The sequence below is a fragment of the Hemitrygon akajei genome, chromosome 13 (assembly GCF_048418815.1).
Source record: "Hemitrygon akajei chromosome 13, sHemAka1.3, whole genome shotgun sequence".
Lineage (NCBI taxonomy): Eukaryota > Metazoa > Chordata > Chondrichthyes > Myliobatiformes > Dasyatidae > Hemitrygon > Hemitrygon akajei.
Genome location: NC_133136.1, coordinates 57,672,309 through 57,689,627, shown reverse-complemented (window position 1 = coordinate 57,689,627; position 17,319 = coordinate 57,672,309). Strand labels below are relative to the sequence as shown.

General features: G+C 38.8%; 1 protein-coding gene across 10 annotated transcripts in view; it reads right to left on the bottom strand.

The window, feature by feature from the left end:
* fryl (furry homolog, like) overlaps nt 1-17,319 on the bottom strand; it is a 333,936-nt gene that overhangs the window by 33,615 nt on the left and 283,002 nt on the right. For all 10 annotated transcript variants that reach the window (XM_073064691.1, XM_073064693.1, XM_073064685.1 and 7 more), the window contains 4 exons: nt 14,431-14,639; nt 6,514-6,721; nt 4,398-4,547; nt 2,451-2,549 (listed from right to left, as the gene is read on the bottom strand). In XM_073064691.1, the coding sequence (XP_072920792.1) occupies nt 2,451-2,549; nt 4,398-4,547; nt 6,514-6,721; nt 14,431-14,639 (666 nt within the window). The remainder of the gene's footprint in view (nt 1-2,450; nt 2,550-4,397; nt 4,548-6,513; nt 6,722-14,430; nt 14,640-17,319) is intronic.

Sequence of the window (17,319 nt, the reverse complement as noted above, 5' to 3'; positions counted from 1 at the left end):
ACAGAGCCATATAAAAGTATTCAGCCCTAATCCTTTTGCTCACATGAGTATTACAACCAGAAATTTTTATCAATTTAACTGAGTACTTTCATTTGTGAATCACATGCTCCTCCCTCTCCACAGTACAGCCCCCAAAAATTCAAAAACTGAAATGTCAGCAGTTCAAAGTATTCATCCCTCTTTGCTCAATTCTTTGTTGAATCACCTCTCATACTTATTACAGCTAGTAGTCTTTTTGGATTAGTTTCTATTAGCTTTGCACAATGTAATGGAGCAAGATTTGCCCATTTATTTTTACAAAACTCCTCAAGCTGTGGAGCTTTAGTTGGGGAGCAGTGGTGGACTGCAGTCTTGAGGACTTGCCAGAGATATTTGATCAGGTTAAGGTCAGGGCTCTGACTGGGCCACTCAAGGACATCAATTTTCTTCATTTGAATCCACTCCGTGGTTGCTCTGGCTGTGTGCTTTGGGTTGGGTGTCCTGTTGAAAGATGGACCACCTCCCCAGTTTAAGCTTTCTGGTAGAGGCTAGCATATTTTTATCTACGATCTCTCTGTATTTAGCAACATTCATCGTTTCATCAGTCCCTGCTGCTGAAAAGCATCCCCGTAAAATGATCCTACCTCCACCATATGTTACAGTAGAGATGCTGTTACCTGGCTGAAGCACAGTACTAGATTTATGGCACATGTATCGCTTAGTGTTGAGGCCAACAGGTTCCAATTTAGTCTATTCGACCCCAAGACCTTCTTCCACATCTTTACAGTATCTTCTAAGTGATGCTTTGCAAAGTCTTTACAGGCAAGGATTATGTTTTATTTTTTAGCCAGGATTTGTTCCTTGCATTCTACTATAAATACCATTTTTGTGCAAGCTCTTAGAGATTGTGGAGCCATAACCTTCATTTCCAGTTACAACCACTGATTTCTGTTGCTCACTCAAGAGCGACTGATGGCGTCATAACATCCTCTCTTACAAGTGCCATTCTTCTCTGGTGACCTAGGCAGTGTTGTTTCATTTCCCCCCCCACTTTTTCATGATGGACTGCGTGCCAAGGTGTGTTTGGCCTTTGACATGGTCTTGTACCATCCCCAGTTTTGTGCTTCTCTGTAATTACCCTGACTTGACTTGAATGTCCTTTTGTCTTCATTTGGTTTGGCCTGCTGAAAATCTACCATACTGTTGGACCTTACAGAGAATGGGGATATTTATTCTGGTGAATTAATTGAAAACAAGAGATCCTCCAAATTTCTACATCAACAAATTGGTGAGTTGGTAAGGTAACATAGTATATTGCACCTGAGGAAAGTTAGCATAGTAATTACAAAGGGGATGATCACTTTTTCAGCCTCACAAGGTTGGTTTGTGTCTATTTCAATATATTTTAAATTTAGAAAATGAAACAGTAAAAAGTGAAAATATTTATGGGGGCTGAATAGTTTTTCAAGACACTGGGTTTTGTGCATAGAGGAATAAATATGTGGGCTGGACTTTCAAAGGAGGCAATTGAGTGTGACACTGTTGAACCTTTTGGGTGAAAATGAGACTTTCTGAGATATGGAAAACAAGGGTTCATTTGTTCTGGTAATGCTAAAATGACTGCAGACACTTTGCAATTTTCTTTATTATTGTTCTTCACGATTCACTCCCAGTACTGTAGATATCAATTTACATAACCTTGTCAAGTTCTCCTTTAATAGATAGTGATAGTATACATTTTTGTTTTTTTCTCCAAGACTACCAAATCGTCAGCAAGTCTGTAAACCAAAAGTGGATAAATTACTCTAAGTAAACATCCAAGAGAGATTCAGGCTGCTTGTTTCAACTTACTGATCTCACCAACCTCCAACCATGCTGTAAGTATAGTTTTGACAGAAAAAGTTTTAACCACCCCAGCAGGTCAAAAATATTGATTCCTAATTATGAACCATACACTGTAATTCATACCATATATGCAAAGAAAAATATAAATGTAAATGAGATCTTCCAGTTTGTAAGTATCACAATAACAACCTAAACAACAGATGGTCTAAATAAAAGCTAACCCTAAAAATAACAGATGATCTGTTGCAGATGTATAGAATAAACAAAGTTTATTTGATATTATCTAAATGAATAGATTATGTGCCTTTACATGAATTAAGCAGTGTAAAATGTATAAACAAACATCATGCATTCTGCTGTGGAAGATTTAATAAGTTCTATTGTATTTCTAATAGTTGGTGTTCTAAAGAAAGTGTGACAATTCTTCACAATGTTAAAAATCTGCTCAATTTCACAATCCTACTGGCATGTACTGTTTAACAGAGGAAAAAGGAACTTGATTAAGCTGATGTATCATGTTTTTTTAAAATCTGCATTCCATATGTTTGAAATTTTCTAAGTCTGATTATAAACACTGTCTTACATAAATCAAAAGAAAGTGCAAATATACAGTAAATGTAGCTTACCTGCTCAGCTCCCTCCCTTTTGGCATTGTAGGTATCCAAATGTTCCTGTAGCTCTAACACACTAAACTTTAATGTCTCTAACAATCCACATGAGACAAGCTGTAAGAAAATACACAAAATGTTTTTACACTTTATGTATTTAAATAATATAAAATAGATGTTCTGTGCCAGAACCATGTCAAAAACTGAGGAACACACTCTGCTTCTTAGTCTGTACCCAGTGGATACGAGGGAAAAACAGAAATGCAAATTAGTATGCAAGATCATGAACTGTTGTGGTGAAATGGATTCAGATTATCCTACCATCAATGGAGTAGTGCACTAAGCAATTTTAGCAAGGGTTAGGAATGAACATCTGCCACAAGACTGTGACACTGGTCTCGGATAAACACCTAAAGTTAATTTGTTTATTACAACAAATTCTAGTATTGCCAAGAAAAAAATAGAAATCAGATGTAGTTTCACTGAAAACAGGCATCAAGATGCCAGTGGTTATGATGCTAGGGTGAGAATAGCAGCAATTGTGTCTTCACTCAGTCTCTGCAGTGTCCTGGCTTCTTGCATATTCTAATGTAAAATCAGTATTATAACCGTTACCCAATCACCAAATAACTGGAATATCCAGATGTTTGAAGGTTTGAGAAAGTATAATCATTCACAGTAATAAGCTATTTATTTGCTCTTGAGATAACAATGATTTTTTTCAATTACTCTTAGGGGCAGCAGGATGGAAAATAATATGATCAGGAAGGTTAACAGCAAAAAGAAAACCTTTTCACAGTTGTATAGGTAAATTCAAAGATGTATTGTGTACACCTTAAATTGGTTCAAAAACTGCCCATACAAAATGCAGGGTATAACCATCATATCCAGGAGAGACAGTAGTGTAGCAAAGTTGAATACTGTAGTCATAATGAACTGAAAAACAGGTGGATATTACTGGGGTCAGTCTGCAGGAAGATGAAATATAGAATACAGAACACTGCAGCACAGTATAGATCCTACAACCCACGATGTTGTGGTGATCGATTAATCTACTCCAACATCAATCTAACCCTTCCCTCCTACATAGCCCTCTATTTTCCTTTCAACCATATGCCAAAGAGTTTCTCAGATGTCCCTTATGTATATGCCTCTACCACACACCTGGCAGGGTTTTGCATACACCCACACTCCATGCACACATGGAGCAAAAGGACCACTCATTTTGAGTTGCTTGTTACTGCAGTTGAAAGGAAACAGGTGATTTAATGTAGTTAGGCCCAAAGGACAGGAGAGTAAACAACTTGGAGAGACTGTATGAACAATCAGCCTTTGCCATTGTCTGCTGTGAACATATCTAATGCTAAATTGGACATAGTCATTGCCATTTTTACTAAAATACATGGTGTGGCTATGGCAATTTTTCTTGTTACTATTGTTATCTTCCTACAAGTAACCAATGCTTTATTTATTGATAAATATGGGTGGAACTGCTAGATTTAACTCTAACAGAGTGATTATTTCTGCAATTCTTTGTCTTTCATGGTTTGAGCCCAAGGCAAGTCTTTCAACTGTGAATAAATGAAAGAAAGTAACATAAATAATATTTAAAATAAAAATGTAATTACTGAACAAATGCAGCTGTGTCATGGATAGAGAAACAGGTGTATTGAATAAAGTGGCCACTGAGTGCATTTCTCTCTTCACAGAAGACAGCTGACCAGCTGAGTACTTACAGCATTTTATGAATTATTTCAATACTTCGCATTTGAAAAGTAAATGTACTTACTTTTGAACATAAATTGTGACTAACTAGAAAGCACAAAAATATAAATGGCAAGTCATCTCTGATTATCTTCAATAAATATGCACCACACTTGAATAAAGCCTTCTGAATAAATGTGACACAGCATGTCAATTAGTTTATACTGGTTTCAAACAATTGTTTTATAGGGTAAAACTTACAGTTTCGGCATCCACAAAGACAGTGGGGCAATCCGAACACATCATCATTACTTCCAAAGAACTCTTGAATTTTGACCCTATCCTTTGCAGGCTGTCTCCCAAATGACTGACGGAATCATGAGTTATGGCACAGAATTTTTTCTGAATGTTCTGTAGAAATAAGCAATTAGTTGTCAGCTTCGCTTCTGACCCTATCTCTATGGCACATTCTGAACAATCTTTCACATCACCATGTTTATGTACATTATTAATGTTTAGCATTGGCATAGATCAGTTCTGGTTCCAAATTAATATTAACATTGTGGTAGAGTAAAGCAAAAAGACAACTAGTTAGGAAGCCATCATGACTCAGGCTGCACCTCATCAAACACTATTGAGCAATGCAATAGAGTCCCTTCACTACTTAAGGATTATCTTGAAGAGAAAACAATTTACTTTGTTGCCCTTCATTATTAGCCATCTCCTTAAATCTCCCACTTTCCATCCTCATCTCCAACAAGCATGAGGAATCTAAGAGAACAGTAAGCCTCACGTCTTAATAAGCTGGTAAGGAAGGCGGGCTCTGTCGTGGGCAAAGTACTGGAGAGTTTAACATCGGTAGCTGAGCGAAGGGCGCTGAGTAGGCTACGGTCAATTATGGATAACTCTGAACATCCTCTACATAGCACCATCCAGAGACAGAGAAGCAGTTTCAGCGACAGGTTACTATCGATGCAATGCTCCTCAGACAGGATGAAGAGGTCAATACTCCCCAATGCCATTAGGCTTTACAATTCTACCGCCAGGACTTAAGAACTTTTTAAAAGCTATTATTAATGCTTTTTGAGATAGTGATTTAGATGCATATCATATTTTTTACTGAGTTAAGTATTGTATGTAATTAGTTTTGCTACAACAAGTGTATGGGACATTGGAAAAAAGTTGAATTTCCCCATGGGGATGAATAAAGTATCTATCTATCTATTTCTATGATGGAACTGATACATCCATATCCAGAGAGCCGTGCCTGTCACGTGACAGCACTGCCTACACCTGCTCGGAAGTCACACCGCCTGCCAGTCAACATTTCGCCCCTCCCAACTGATCAATGCACACTTAACCACTGGCCACCTTAATTGGATTAACCCATTTAGCACCAAGCCGTTGCCCCCCCCCCAGTGAATCACCTAGGCTGGACCCTCCCGCCCCCTGACCTATAAAGGGTGCTACATGTGCTTGGCTCGCTCTCTTTTTGTCATCCTCGAGGGACCACCCTGCTTCACTCCAGGCTGAAGACTGCAGAACAGCGCTGGAGACACGTGGTAAGGTGTGCATTGAATAGGGTTGTGGGAGCATTTATTGTTGTCCCTTTAGCAGAGAGCCATGCCTGCCCTAGTCAAGCGATGGCAGGTATCGTAGTTACTTTTCCCTTGCTTATATGTGTACCTGTACTCTATCCCCACACCGTTTCCCTATGTATTGTACTGCTGACCCGACTTTTCCCACGCTTGTCTATTTCAAGCACGTTTGTGCGAATATTGTAGCCACTTGTGTTGTTCCCAAGCTTTTCTCCCCTTGTAAATAAACTTATTATTATTAATCTGTGTCCAGAGCTCTTGCCTTTGAGACCCAAAGAATGTGTCTCATTTCCATCACAACAACATCTAAATGCCTCTGCTTTTCCCTTAAACAAACTCCAAGAATGAATAAATTGGAATAAACGTAGAGTCGATAAATAATTGCATTTTCCTAAAAACAACCTGAAGAATACAGTATTTGTAAAAATTTCAAAAAGTTTTTAAAGGAGAGCTCTAAATGTATTTCGAAAGCACATTTTACTTCAGTTTTTAACTTGTACATTTGCTCAAGAAGTTCCAGTTTATTGAAATAAATTTGTTGAAATAGTTTCAGGAAAACCAAGTCTGTTTTTTATATAAATAATGTTCTACCATTAATAAAGACCTATTTACAAGATTCTCAATTAGAATCTTTCCAGTGACTTGAATTCTGTTTCAACAACTCTGATATACAAGTAAAGCAAATACCATTGATACGTCATTAATAACATTTCCTGAATGGGTAGTACCCATTAATTCCTCAAAGAAAAAGCCATACCACCATTTGATAAGCTACTGACCTGAAACAATCTAGAAAACACATGAAATGTATGCACAGCACATGATCCATCTGTGTCCGACAGCATTTGGTTGACATGACAACGCCAGGCTTCCTCCTCATCCTCATAAGCCACTGGTTGGAAAGCAGACAAGATAGCAGACAGGAAGGGTGATGGTGGTGGTGAGGTTTGAATCTCTGGATATCCTTCCTGGTCTCCCTCATCTTGACTGAAAAAGAAACAGAGGTAAAGGGATTAAATTAAGTGGCAGGAATATACTCTCCATTTATTTCAGATGATAGCTCATTTAAATTTTCACTGATGCTTTGTGCTACTCTCCCAAAGCATTCTTGCTATTTTTTTTATTATTGCACTGAAAAACAGTACATTTCTAGAAATATTTTTTCTTCATTATTTCAATTCTAAAGAACAATTCTCCCTCCCTTTGTGATACTGTGCAACATACGCTGTTTAAGAAGAACATTTCCTAATGCATCAAAATATACACTAAAACTGAAATAGGCTAGTAGTGGGCCAACATGCTTTCCTAAAACCTTGACTGTTTCATTAGAAAATAGCAACAATAAAGACATAACTAAAATATAATTTAATAAATCATTTTCACTCCTGACAACTACTGCAAATAAACTGGAGGAATATTTTAATTAGAAGCGGCGATCAACTTAAAACATAACATGAGCTCAGACTTTATCCCAAAAAAGATGTGTTAGAACTAAATCCAGCCTTGACCAATACCTAGCAATTTCATAATACTGACATGAGTCATAAAGCAGTCCATTATTCAGACCTGCCCACATGACCAATTTAAAATATAACAGTACAGTACTGAGATTCAGGAGTTTAAGAGTAAGAGAAATACGAATACAAATGGAATGCATTTCTTAATTTTGGATAATCACAAGCTGTTAAGCTGTATTTATGAAACCTTGGAAATATGGATTTCCTTTTGTAGCATTTTCCTCAGTAAGTTTTCAATCAACTTATCTTTTTTTTCTTTCTTCTTCCTACAGTACAATACAGTCCCTTCGGCCCACAAAGTTGTGCCGAACATGTCCCTACCTTAGAAATTACTAGGCTTACCCATAGCCCTCTATTTTTTTAAAGCTCCATGTATCTATCCAAAAGTTTCTTAAAAGACTGAAGAAGAGTAGTGACTACTAGTTGTTAAATATTATTTGAAAAGTGAAAACAATGGTAGATTTGTAAGAATATTCTCAGAAAGCACAACTATTTTTTGTTTGTGCAGAAACAGTACTGACATTCATAGAAGCACACCGCAGGTAGCAATAGAGTGGCAGATCATTTTAATTTAAGTCCAAACAAATTTTGTTCAGTGCAGCATAAATCTTTTATAATCAGAAATTAAATATTAGTACAAAGAATCTTTTAGAACATAGAACACAGAATAGTATAGCACAGTACAGGCCCTTTGACCCATGATGTCGTGCTGACCCTTAAACTCTGCCTCCCATATAAGCCCCCCACCTTAAATTCCTCCATATACCTGTCTAGTAGTCTCTTAAATTACCACTAACGTATCTGCCTCCACCACTGACTCAGGCAGTGCATTCCACGCATCTACCACTCTGAGTAAAAAACCTTCCTCTAATATCCCCCTTGAACTTCCCTCCCCTTACCTTAAAGCCATGTCTTCTTGTATTGAACAGTGGTGTCCTGGGGAAGAGGCTCTGGCTGTCCACTCTATCTATTCCTCTTAATATCTTGTATACCTCTATCATGTCTCCTCTCATCCTCCTTCTCTCCAAAGAGTAAAGCCCTAGCTCCCTTAATCTCTGATCATAATGCATACTCTAAACCAGGCAGCATCCTGGTAAATCTCCTCTGTACCCTTTCCAATGCTTCCACATCCTTCCCATAGTGAGGCGACCAGAACTGGACACAGTACTCCAAGTGTGGCCTAACTAGAGTTTTATAGAGCTGCATCATTACCTCGCGACTCTTAAACTCTATCCCTTGACTTATGAAAGCTAACACCCCATAAGCTTTCTTAACTACCCTATCTACCTGTGAGGAAACTTTCAGGGATCTGAGGACATGTACCCCCAGATCTCTCTACTCCTCCACACTACCAAGTATCCTGCCATTTATCTTGTACTCTGCCTTGGAGTTTGTCCTTCCAGAGTGTACCACCTCACACTTCTCTGGGTTGAACTCCATCTGCCACTTCTTAGCCCACTTCTGCACCCTATCAGTGTCTCTCTGCAATCTTTGACAATCCTCAACACTATCCACACCACCACCAACTTTTGTGTCATCTGCAAACTTGCCAAACCACCCTTCTACCCCCACATCCAGGTCGTTAATAAAATTCACGAAAAGTAGAGGTCCCAGAACAGATCCTTGTGAGACACCACTAGTCACAACCCTCCAATCCGAATGTACTCCCTCCAACATGACCCTCTGCTTTCTGCAGGCAAGCCAATTCTGAATCCACCTGGCCAAACTTCCCTGGATCCCATGCCTTCTGACTTTCTGAATAAGCCTACGGTGTAGTACGTTTTATCATTTTATCATTTCACTACTGATAAAATGAACAATCTGATTATTCTCAAATCAGGTTCAATTTTTAAAGAGTTTGTTGTCACAGAATAAAATATAATGTGAAGTGTCTTTTTTCCCCAATGAAATCTGGAAAATTAACAAATTCTACTCATTATAGAAAGTCATAAACTATACATAGTATACTCACTGTTTACTGAAAATTCTTACAAAACAAGCAGAATAAATGTATCTGAGATGGTTCCTACTTAGTGCAGACAACATTTTGGTTAATGTTAAACATAATAACATTTGAAGTGCTGCTGAACATTTTACAGTCCATTACCTGGCATATACCTGCATAGGTAGTCAGTGGTAGCTGTAGGCAAAATTTAAAACATTTTCTTCTAAAAAAAAAAGGCAAAAGACCTTTTACAGTCCTAGACAGTAATTTTAATTAACTTAAGTACAGTCTATTTCAAGAGGTTGAATATATCAAAGGATGTCAATTTACATGCTTAATCAACTTAATTGGTTTCACATTTGCGAAGATCCTCAGGATCTGATGATAATCTATTTTTTCAGTAAAATATACAATATTGTGTTTGGACTCAGAGAGTACTACCTCTGCTGTATCCTTTGTATTTAATACAAAAATGTATTTAAAATGTCATGGTTAAGTAAATGAACAAGATAATAACAATGATTGATTACATTGCAAGTCAATGACATTGCCAACTCCCATTAGATCATTTAATGCACGGCCATGAATCCACTGAAAACATTATGCAAGTTTCATTCAAAACCGGCTGGACTTCTAAACAGCTTTGCCGGATTCTCTTGACAACTGCAAAGCTTTCTCATCTAACGGATGCATCAGTTTTATAATAAATTTCTGCAGGTCTGCTTTGGACATATCAAGGATAAAGCGATACCTGATGAAACAAACCAATTACTTAACTAAGGGAAATACATCCTTCTAATTTCATCTACCCAGGACTTGTGTAATTCTGTACGTCACAGTTAAGTCTTCTCTTGGCGTTCAATGTTCCAAGATAAAACAATCCCAGCCCAGCTAATCTCACCACAAAGGTACACTTTTCCATCCTCAAAATTCTTCATTTCAGTGCAATTTTTCTTGTAATGTGGTGACCGAAGCAGAATAACCAAACACTTGCCTAACAGATATTGCATATAACCTCCACGTTTTTCTAATCTGTACTCTGATTTATAAAAGAAAGCATTCCATACTGCCTTTTAGTTCCACTCATCAACCTGTCCTGCTACATTTAAGATCTGTGGACATACACTCCAGGGTCAACCTGCTCCTCCACACTTTTCAATATCATTGTACATTTTCTTGCAGTGTTGTACCTTCCCAAAACATCACCTCACACTATTCTGGAATAAAGCACAATTGCTATTTTTCAATCAATCAGTCCGGACTATCATACCCTAATGTTTAACGCTTTCCTCCTCTGCCAACTACGCTATCATTTTTTCTATCATATGCAGTTTGCTTCAACATGCAAATGTCTTCATCATATCCCTCTTTTTAATCAATAATATATGGAACAATAACCAAGGATCCAAGTATTGAGCATTGTTAGACAAAAAGAAAACAAGAAGAAATTATTCCACACTTTTTGAAGTCCTCAATGGTGAGAAGAGCTCTAATGATCTTGCTTTCAAATCAGAAATCGTACAAGAAACATCAATTTAAATTGGATTTACAGTCTGCAGCTTGAGATTTGTGATTTAGTCTAGTTATCCTCTATATTGTAACACAGCTACTCACTATCCAAAATACCTTTGTGTTCTTGGGCCCATGATGACATTTTTCTCCTGTTTTTGACAAGTCTTTCAATGCTTCTCCGGCCATGTCCTATACAGTTCTTGACCATGTTATTTTCACTTACAATGATTTTCTCAGCTTATGGTGTTTTGATTGATGGAATAGGCTTTCAAATAATGCACAAAACCCATCCTTCCCCAATGTCTACAGTAATGATGATGTTCAGATCTTCTTGACTGCACTACAAAATGACTTCCATTTGAGGTATGCTCTGGGTCAATTGTATGGAGGATGAATTAAGGATAGTTTGGACTCTCTCATCTCCTCCATTTTGCACTAGGAAGAAATGCTGAAAGCATGTGGCTGTGATATATTTTCAGTTTGGATTGTGATTAATCTTGCACTATAGTTAAAGCTCTGCATGCAATTCTGATTCAATTCTGGGTGCCTTGGCTTGTTGTACTATTCTAGCTAATCCTAATGGAGACGTGAGGCAGCAGCTTCATTAGCTGCACCATTTACTAGATTTCTCAGTTTTAGCTTGACAAACAATGTCATAAGTAGTGGTCTCTGCCAATATCTTCTCCTCTTCCCATATTAATATACCTCTGTGAGCACCTCAATTTGTCACTGAAGATCAGTTGTCATCTGGTTCTGACCACGGCCATGTGGAAAACACTTTGTCAACTTGTGAATTTCACAATGTTGAAATAATAATCAGCCAATGACTAGATCATTTTGCAATAATCAGCAATGATCTTTTCTTAATTCATACGCCACAAGCAGATCTGCTCACCACCCTGCTGTTACTCATGTTGCTCTTAGTGACCTTGGAATTCAGATTTTTCATGATAGGTAGCTCATGATGCAGTACTCTCTTGGCACAAGGTACAATCTGTTCTTTGCTTCTTTGTCAATGCCCTTTGGCAGCATTTAACACTAATTCAGACATGACATTGCTGAATTTCCCTTACAGTTTTGTTTTCACAAGCTTGTTCTTCAGAGCTTGTTCCTCAGGCAGGGACTGTCGCTTTTCCTTTTTCAATAAGAATCAGTATTTGGCAGGATAGTGCCAAACAGATTTTTGATAACCAGCTTTTTTCCAGCTGGTATCAGAATTGGCAAGTCCAACATCCTGCAATATTAACTATTAGTTTTTCTTCCCTCTGCTGATTTTACCTGACCTGCTAATCATTTTCCAATAATCTCTTATTTCATGCACATAATGGTTTACTTTCATCTCCTTGTGCTCAATCATGTTTATATTTACATCCAGTCATTAATTAATGAAGCCTTAACTCTCTCTCAACCAGCAACACCAATATTTACATCATTTAATGTTTCTTGGTCCCCTCCCTATCTTTTCTTTCTTCCATCCCAGTAACTTAAAACATGCATTTTTTCTAGCTTTTTATAATTCTAATAAAATATATAGATCTATATAGCATGCGAGCATGTCCTTCAGCCAAATTGACCCATGCCAATCAAGATGCCGCATTCAAGCTAGTTCCAGTTGCTAGTTTTTGGTCCATAATTTACTAAACTTTTCCAATCCATGTACTTGTCCAACCTGTTCAACAAAAGTAGTTATTGCACCTGCCTCAACTGCTTCCTCTGGTTGCTGATTCTACACGGTTACCACCCTTAGTGTAAAAAAGTTGCCACTCAAGTCCCTCTTAAATCTTTCCCATCTCACCTTCAACCTATACCCTTCAGTTCTTGATACCCCAACTTTGGGAAAAAGACAAATTGTCTTTTATGAGCGCCAAGATTTTATATACCTCTATAAGATCACACCTCAATTTCCTACACTCTAAGGAATAAAGTCTAGCCTGTCCAACATCTCCCTATAATGCAGTCTTTTTCTGCTCTCTTTCCAGTTTGATACCATCTTTCCTATAGCAGGGCAACCAAAAATTAACATAGTACTTCAAGTGTGGTCTCACCAATGTCCTGCACAACTGCAGCATGACCTCCCTACTTCCATAATGCCCTGACAGTGTGCCAAAAGCTTTTATTTTCCTCTTAATCTGTGACGCCATTTTCAATGAACTATGTAACTGTAATCCCATGTCCTTCTGTTCTACAACACTCGCTAAGGTCCTACTGTTCACTATGAAAGTCTTACCTAGATTTGACCACAAAATGAATACCTCACACTTAACTGGATTAAACTCCATTTGTCATTCCCCACTTACTAGCCAGTTAAGATCCCCCTGAGACTTTTGTGATAACCTCCTTTATTTTTTACAATATCACCTATTTTAGAGTCATCTGCAAATTTACTAACCATAAACGCAAGAGATTCTGCAAATGCTGGAAATCCAGAGCAATACACACAAATTTCTGGAGAAACTCAGCAGGTCAGACAGCATCTACAGAAATGAATAAACTGTCTATGTTTCGGGCCAAGACCCTTCATCAGGTCTGGAAAGGAAGGGGGAAGATGCCAGAATGAAAAGGTAGGTGGAGGGCTAAAAAAAGATGAAACTTTGTGACAAAAGACCCAAACAGTTCCCTCCACCACCACTACTACACTCCTTCTGGCAGAACTGGTCCTCATCCTCAATAATTTCTCCTTTGGCTCCTCCCACTTTCTCCAAACTCAAGGGATAGCCATGAGCACTCGCATGGGCCTTTTCGTTGGCTATATGGAAGAGGTCATGTTCCAAGCCTTCCCTGCTAATGCTCCCCAACTTTTTCTGCATTATTGGTGCATTCGTCTTTCCCCATCAATCTCCCTCCTGGCACAAGCACCAGAAATGCTACACCTTCCCATTGACCTCCATCTTCATCTCTATTCAGGGCTCAGATTATGTTCAGGTGACATAACACTTCACCTTCAACCTGTTGGGGGTTGTCTACTGTATCAAGTGCTCCTGATGCAGTCTGCTCTACATTGGTGAGACTCAACGTAAATTGAGGGACTGCTTTGTTAAGCACCCCTGCTCCATTTACTAATAGTGGAATTTCCCAGTGGTTAACCATTTTAATTCCTTTCCAATCCCGATGAAGGGTCTCAGCCCGAAATGTCGACTGTTTATTCATTTCCATAGATGCTGACCGACCTGCTGAATTCCTCCAGCATTTTGTGTGTGTGAATTACTAGCCAAATTTTTGATATAGATGACATACAACAATGGGACCAGCAATTAGTCTTGAGATACGTCACTAGTCCCAGGCCTTGAGGTACACCATCAGTCACAGGCTTTCAGTCCAAGAAACAACCTTTTACCATCAAGTCAATTATGCATCCAATTAGCCGGCTTCCCTGGATTCCATACAATCTAACCTTGCAGAGCAGCCTCCATTGTGCACCTAATCAAAGGCCTTATGGAAGTCCATATAAGTCTCAGGAGCAGGCCCTGGAAACTTGTGTACTTTCTCACCTTTTAAGATATCCAGGACCTCCTCTACTATAAAACAGATGATCCCCAGAAGCTCCCCATTTACTTTTCCTAGTTCTAAAGTCTTCATGTCTTTCTCCATGGTAAAAAGAAGGAGAAATATTCATTATGGACCTTGTCCATCTCCAGTGGCTCTAAACAAAGGCAGCCCCTTTGGTCTCTGAGGGGACTATTTTCTTTCTAGTTTCCTTAAATGGATAATATGGATCTAGCTACCTTGAATGTCCTGAAAGATCTGCCTCCTCCTCTTCACATCTTTCATCTAGCTCTTTAAGAGCAAGCGTGACATCCTCTTCACAGATGGACTCTGGTGAACTCCCTGGAGCAAGTAACTCCTGAAACCTCTGGGATTCAAGGTTGATGTCTGAACCTGTGTCTTCATTAACACTGTTGGCCAGTTCATCCTTCACAGCCACAGTGACATCCTGTAATCAAAACACAGAAATAAAAATACAGCAATAGATATTGATGTGCTGCTTTCATGTCAACAGTCGGTAATATTTTCAGAATGTACATTTTAAAATATTTTAACAGCTGCTTGAAAACAGTTTTAGGTTAGGTTTTAGCAAAAAGCAGCATACAATCTTCCTTTCTAAATTTAGGCAACACTTTTACTGCTTGGCCCGTGTTTTGCAAAATCAAATGGAATCCAATTGACAGTAATCAACAAAAATACTGATGTTGCAGGTATTTTCTTTCTTATAGGCTAGACGGGGAAAAAAAAAATCCTCTAATCTGGATAGGGGGACCTTGGTGATACTGATAATCATTAGTAAGTTCCTGAGGAGATATACTCCAGAAAAAGTAACATGCCTAAAGACAGTCCATAGAATCAGAAAAATTCACGGCATAGGAAGCAGAACATTTGGTTAAAGATGTCCATTCTGCCAATTGGATCAACTTTGGTTAATCCCAGTCCCTGTTCTTGGTCTGTAGCCTTGTAGATTTCAGTGATCATCCAGATGCATTTGTGTGGGGAAAAGATTTCTACTTCCATTAACGCTTTCAGGAACATATCTGGTTTAAATCACCCACGTCTGTACTTCCATCCTCCCCATCCCTCCTCCCACTAAGGAGATGTCAGTCTACTTTGCTGAATCCTTTCTCAGCCAAGTAAAATTGAATTAGTTCCTGCTTACAAAAATTTTATGAACTTGGTTTATTTTTACTTTTCCATAATAATGCTAAATCAAACTGAATTCAGTTTGCTACATCAAAAATGTTCTACTACTCCAACTTCCATCATTTCCTAAGTCTTAGTCCCATGCCACCCACTCTCGTTAGACCTGCTAGCTAAATATCCTCTCAATTGGACGAAGAGTTTTGCACCTTACACAACCTTGTATTGTCCCAATTATTGCTGGGTAAATGTGAGTCAAATGGTTGTTGTGATGTGTCTAGTGTGGGAGTGTAGTGGGTATTGCTTGTTGCTTTCACTTTCAGCTTTGACTGCTGGCTAGCTGTCTTGCGAAAAGGAGAGATGATGTTTAAGTCTCTCCATGCCAGTACATAACCAGTACAACAGCAAGCCTCATGTAGTGCCTCTTTGCTGGCAACACATGGAAACTCTAGCCTTCTCAGCCTGAGGCTGAAAGGAGTTCAGAGGACAGGAAGGTCTTGCCTCTGCACTCATAGCATGCAGGCCCCACCACTGTGCAAACGTGCCCTGGTGCTCGTGAACTAGATCCCTACCACATGGGTGAACAACCCCACTGTCTTCTGGGCAGCCGTGGGAGAGACTCAGAAAGAAAATCCGGACTGGAGCCCCCAAGACGGATGGACGTCACTAAACATTCTTTCGGCAGCTCCTGAAGCCAAGCTAGTGTGAAACATATTGCTTTGCTTTCCTTTGGACTACACCAGTGAGGTCAAGAAGGGGATCTTGATGACTGGGCATCCCAGGATCTCTATACCTTCCACCCAGGCTTGTGCCCTGGAGAGATCACTCCAATGTCACTGTTCACCCATTGGCCCTCGAGACAGACGGACGTCACCACCATCATCAAATGAAATCCTTATTATTACTGCCTTATACTTTGTTTTTCTGACAGGACTTTGGGACCAGGTTGATATGGGAAACAGTTCAGTCATCATTTTTAGTCAAAGAATCAGAATCAGGTTTATTATCAGTGGCATGTGATCGCAGGAAATATGAAATATTATACTTGAATTAGGATTTCTTTTTTTAATAATGAAGAATTTTATTTTTGCATGTACCAATCTTTCATTCATTTTGGATTTACATAAAAAATGGTATTAGTAATGGGTTATTGTAAATGGGTGGCCAATGGCAAGTGTGGACTTTATAGAATGAAGGACACATTTCCATGACTTTTTCTCTCTATGGCTCTATAATGATTACATGATGTAACTGGAACTTATGGCAAAACATCTGTCTTAATATACCAGTTATGCAATTTTTAAAATCAAATATGCAGCTAAATTCAAAAATCAGAAAGGCTAAGTACTGAAATTAAAGACAAAGACAGTAGCCAGAAATAGATTTGACATTTCCCAGAGCTATTTTCTTGCATTTCCATCCAGGTCAGCCTTCTCAGGACTGTGATACAATTTCACCTTCAATTCGTTAGGCCTGTGTTTAATGCTTATGTGTTAGGAAGTGTAAAGATCAGAAACAACTATCCTCACTTCAATACCCAACTTTGATCATGCAAATCCATTTCCTTTTTAAAAAAAGGAATTCAAAAACAGAGATTTTGCAGATGCTGGAAATGCACAGCAACATAATACTGGAAGACCTCAGCAGGTCAGACAACATCCATGGAAATGAACAAACAATCAACATTTTGGGCCAAGACCGTTCATCAGGACTGGAAAGGAAGGGAGAAGTCAAAGGTGGGATGAGGGGAAGGAGGACAAGCTAGAAGGGGATAGGCGAAGCCAGGTAAAATAGGTGAAACCATAAGGTAATGTAATGACGAAGGAGGAACCTGATAGAAGAGAGTGGACCATGGGAGAAAGAAGAAAGAGGGACACCAGTGGGCAGTAATAGGCAAGTGAAGAGAAGAGGTAAGAGGCCAGAGTGGAGAACAGAAGGAGGGGGAGGGGGAAGGGGAAAAGAAAAACAGAAAAACAAATTACCAG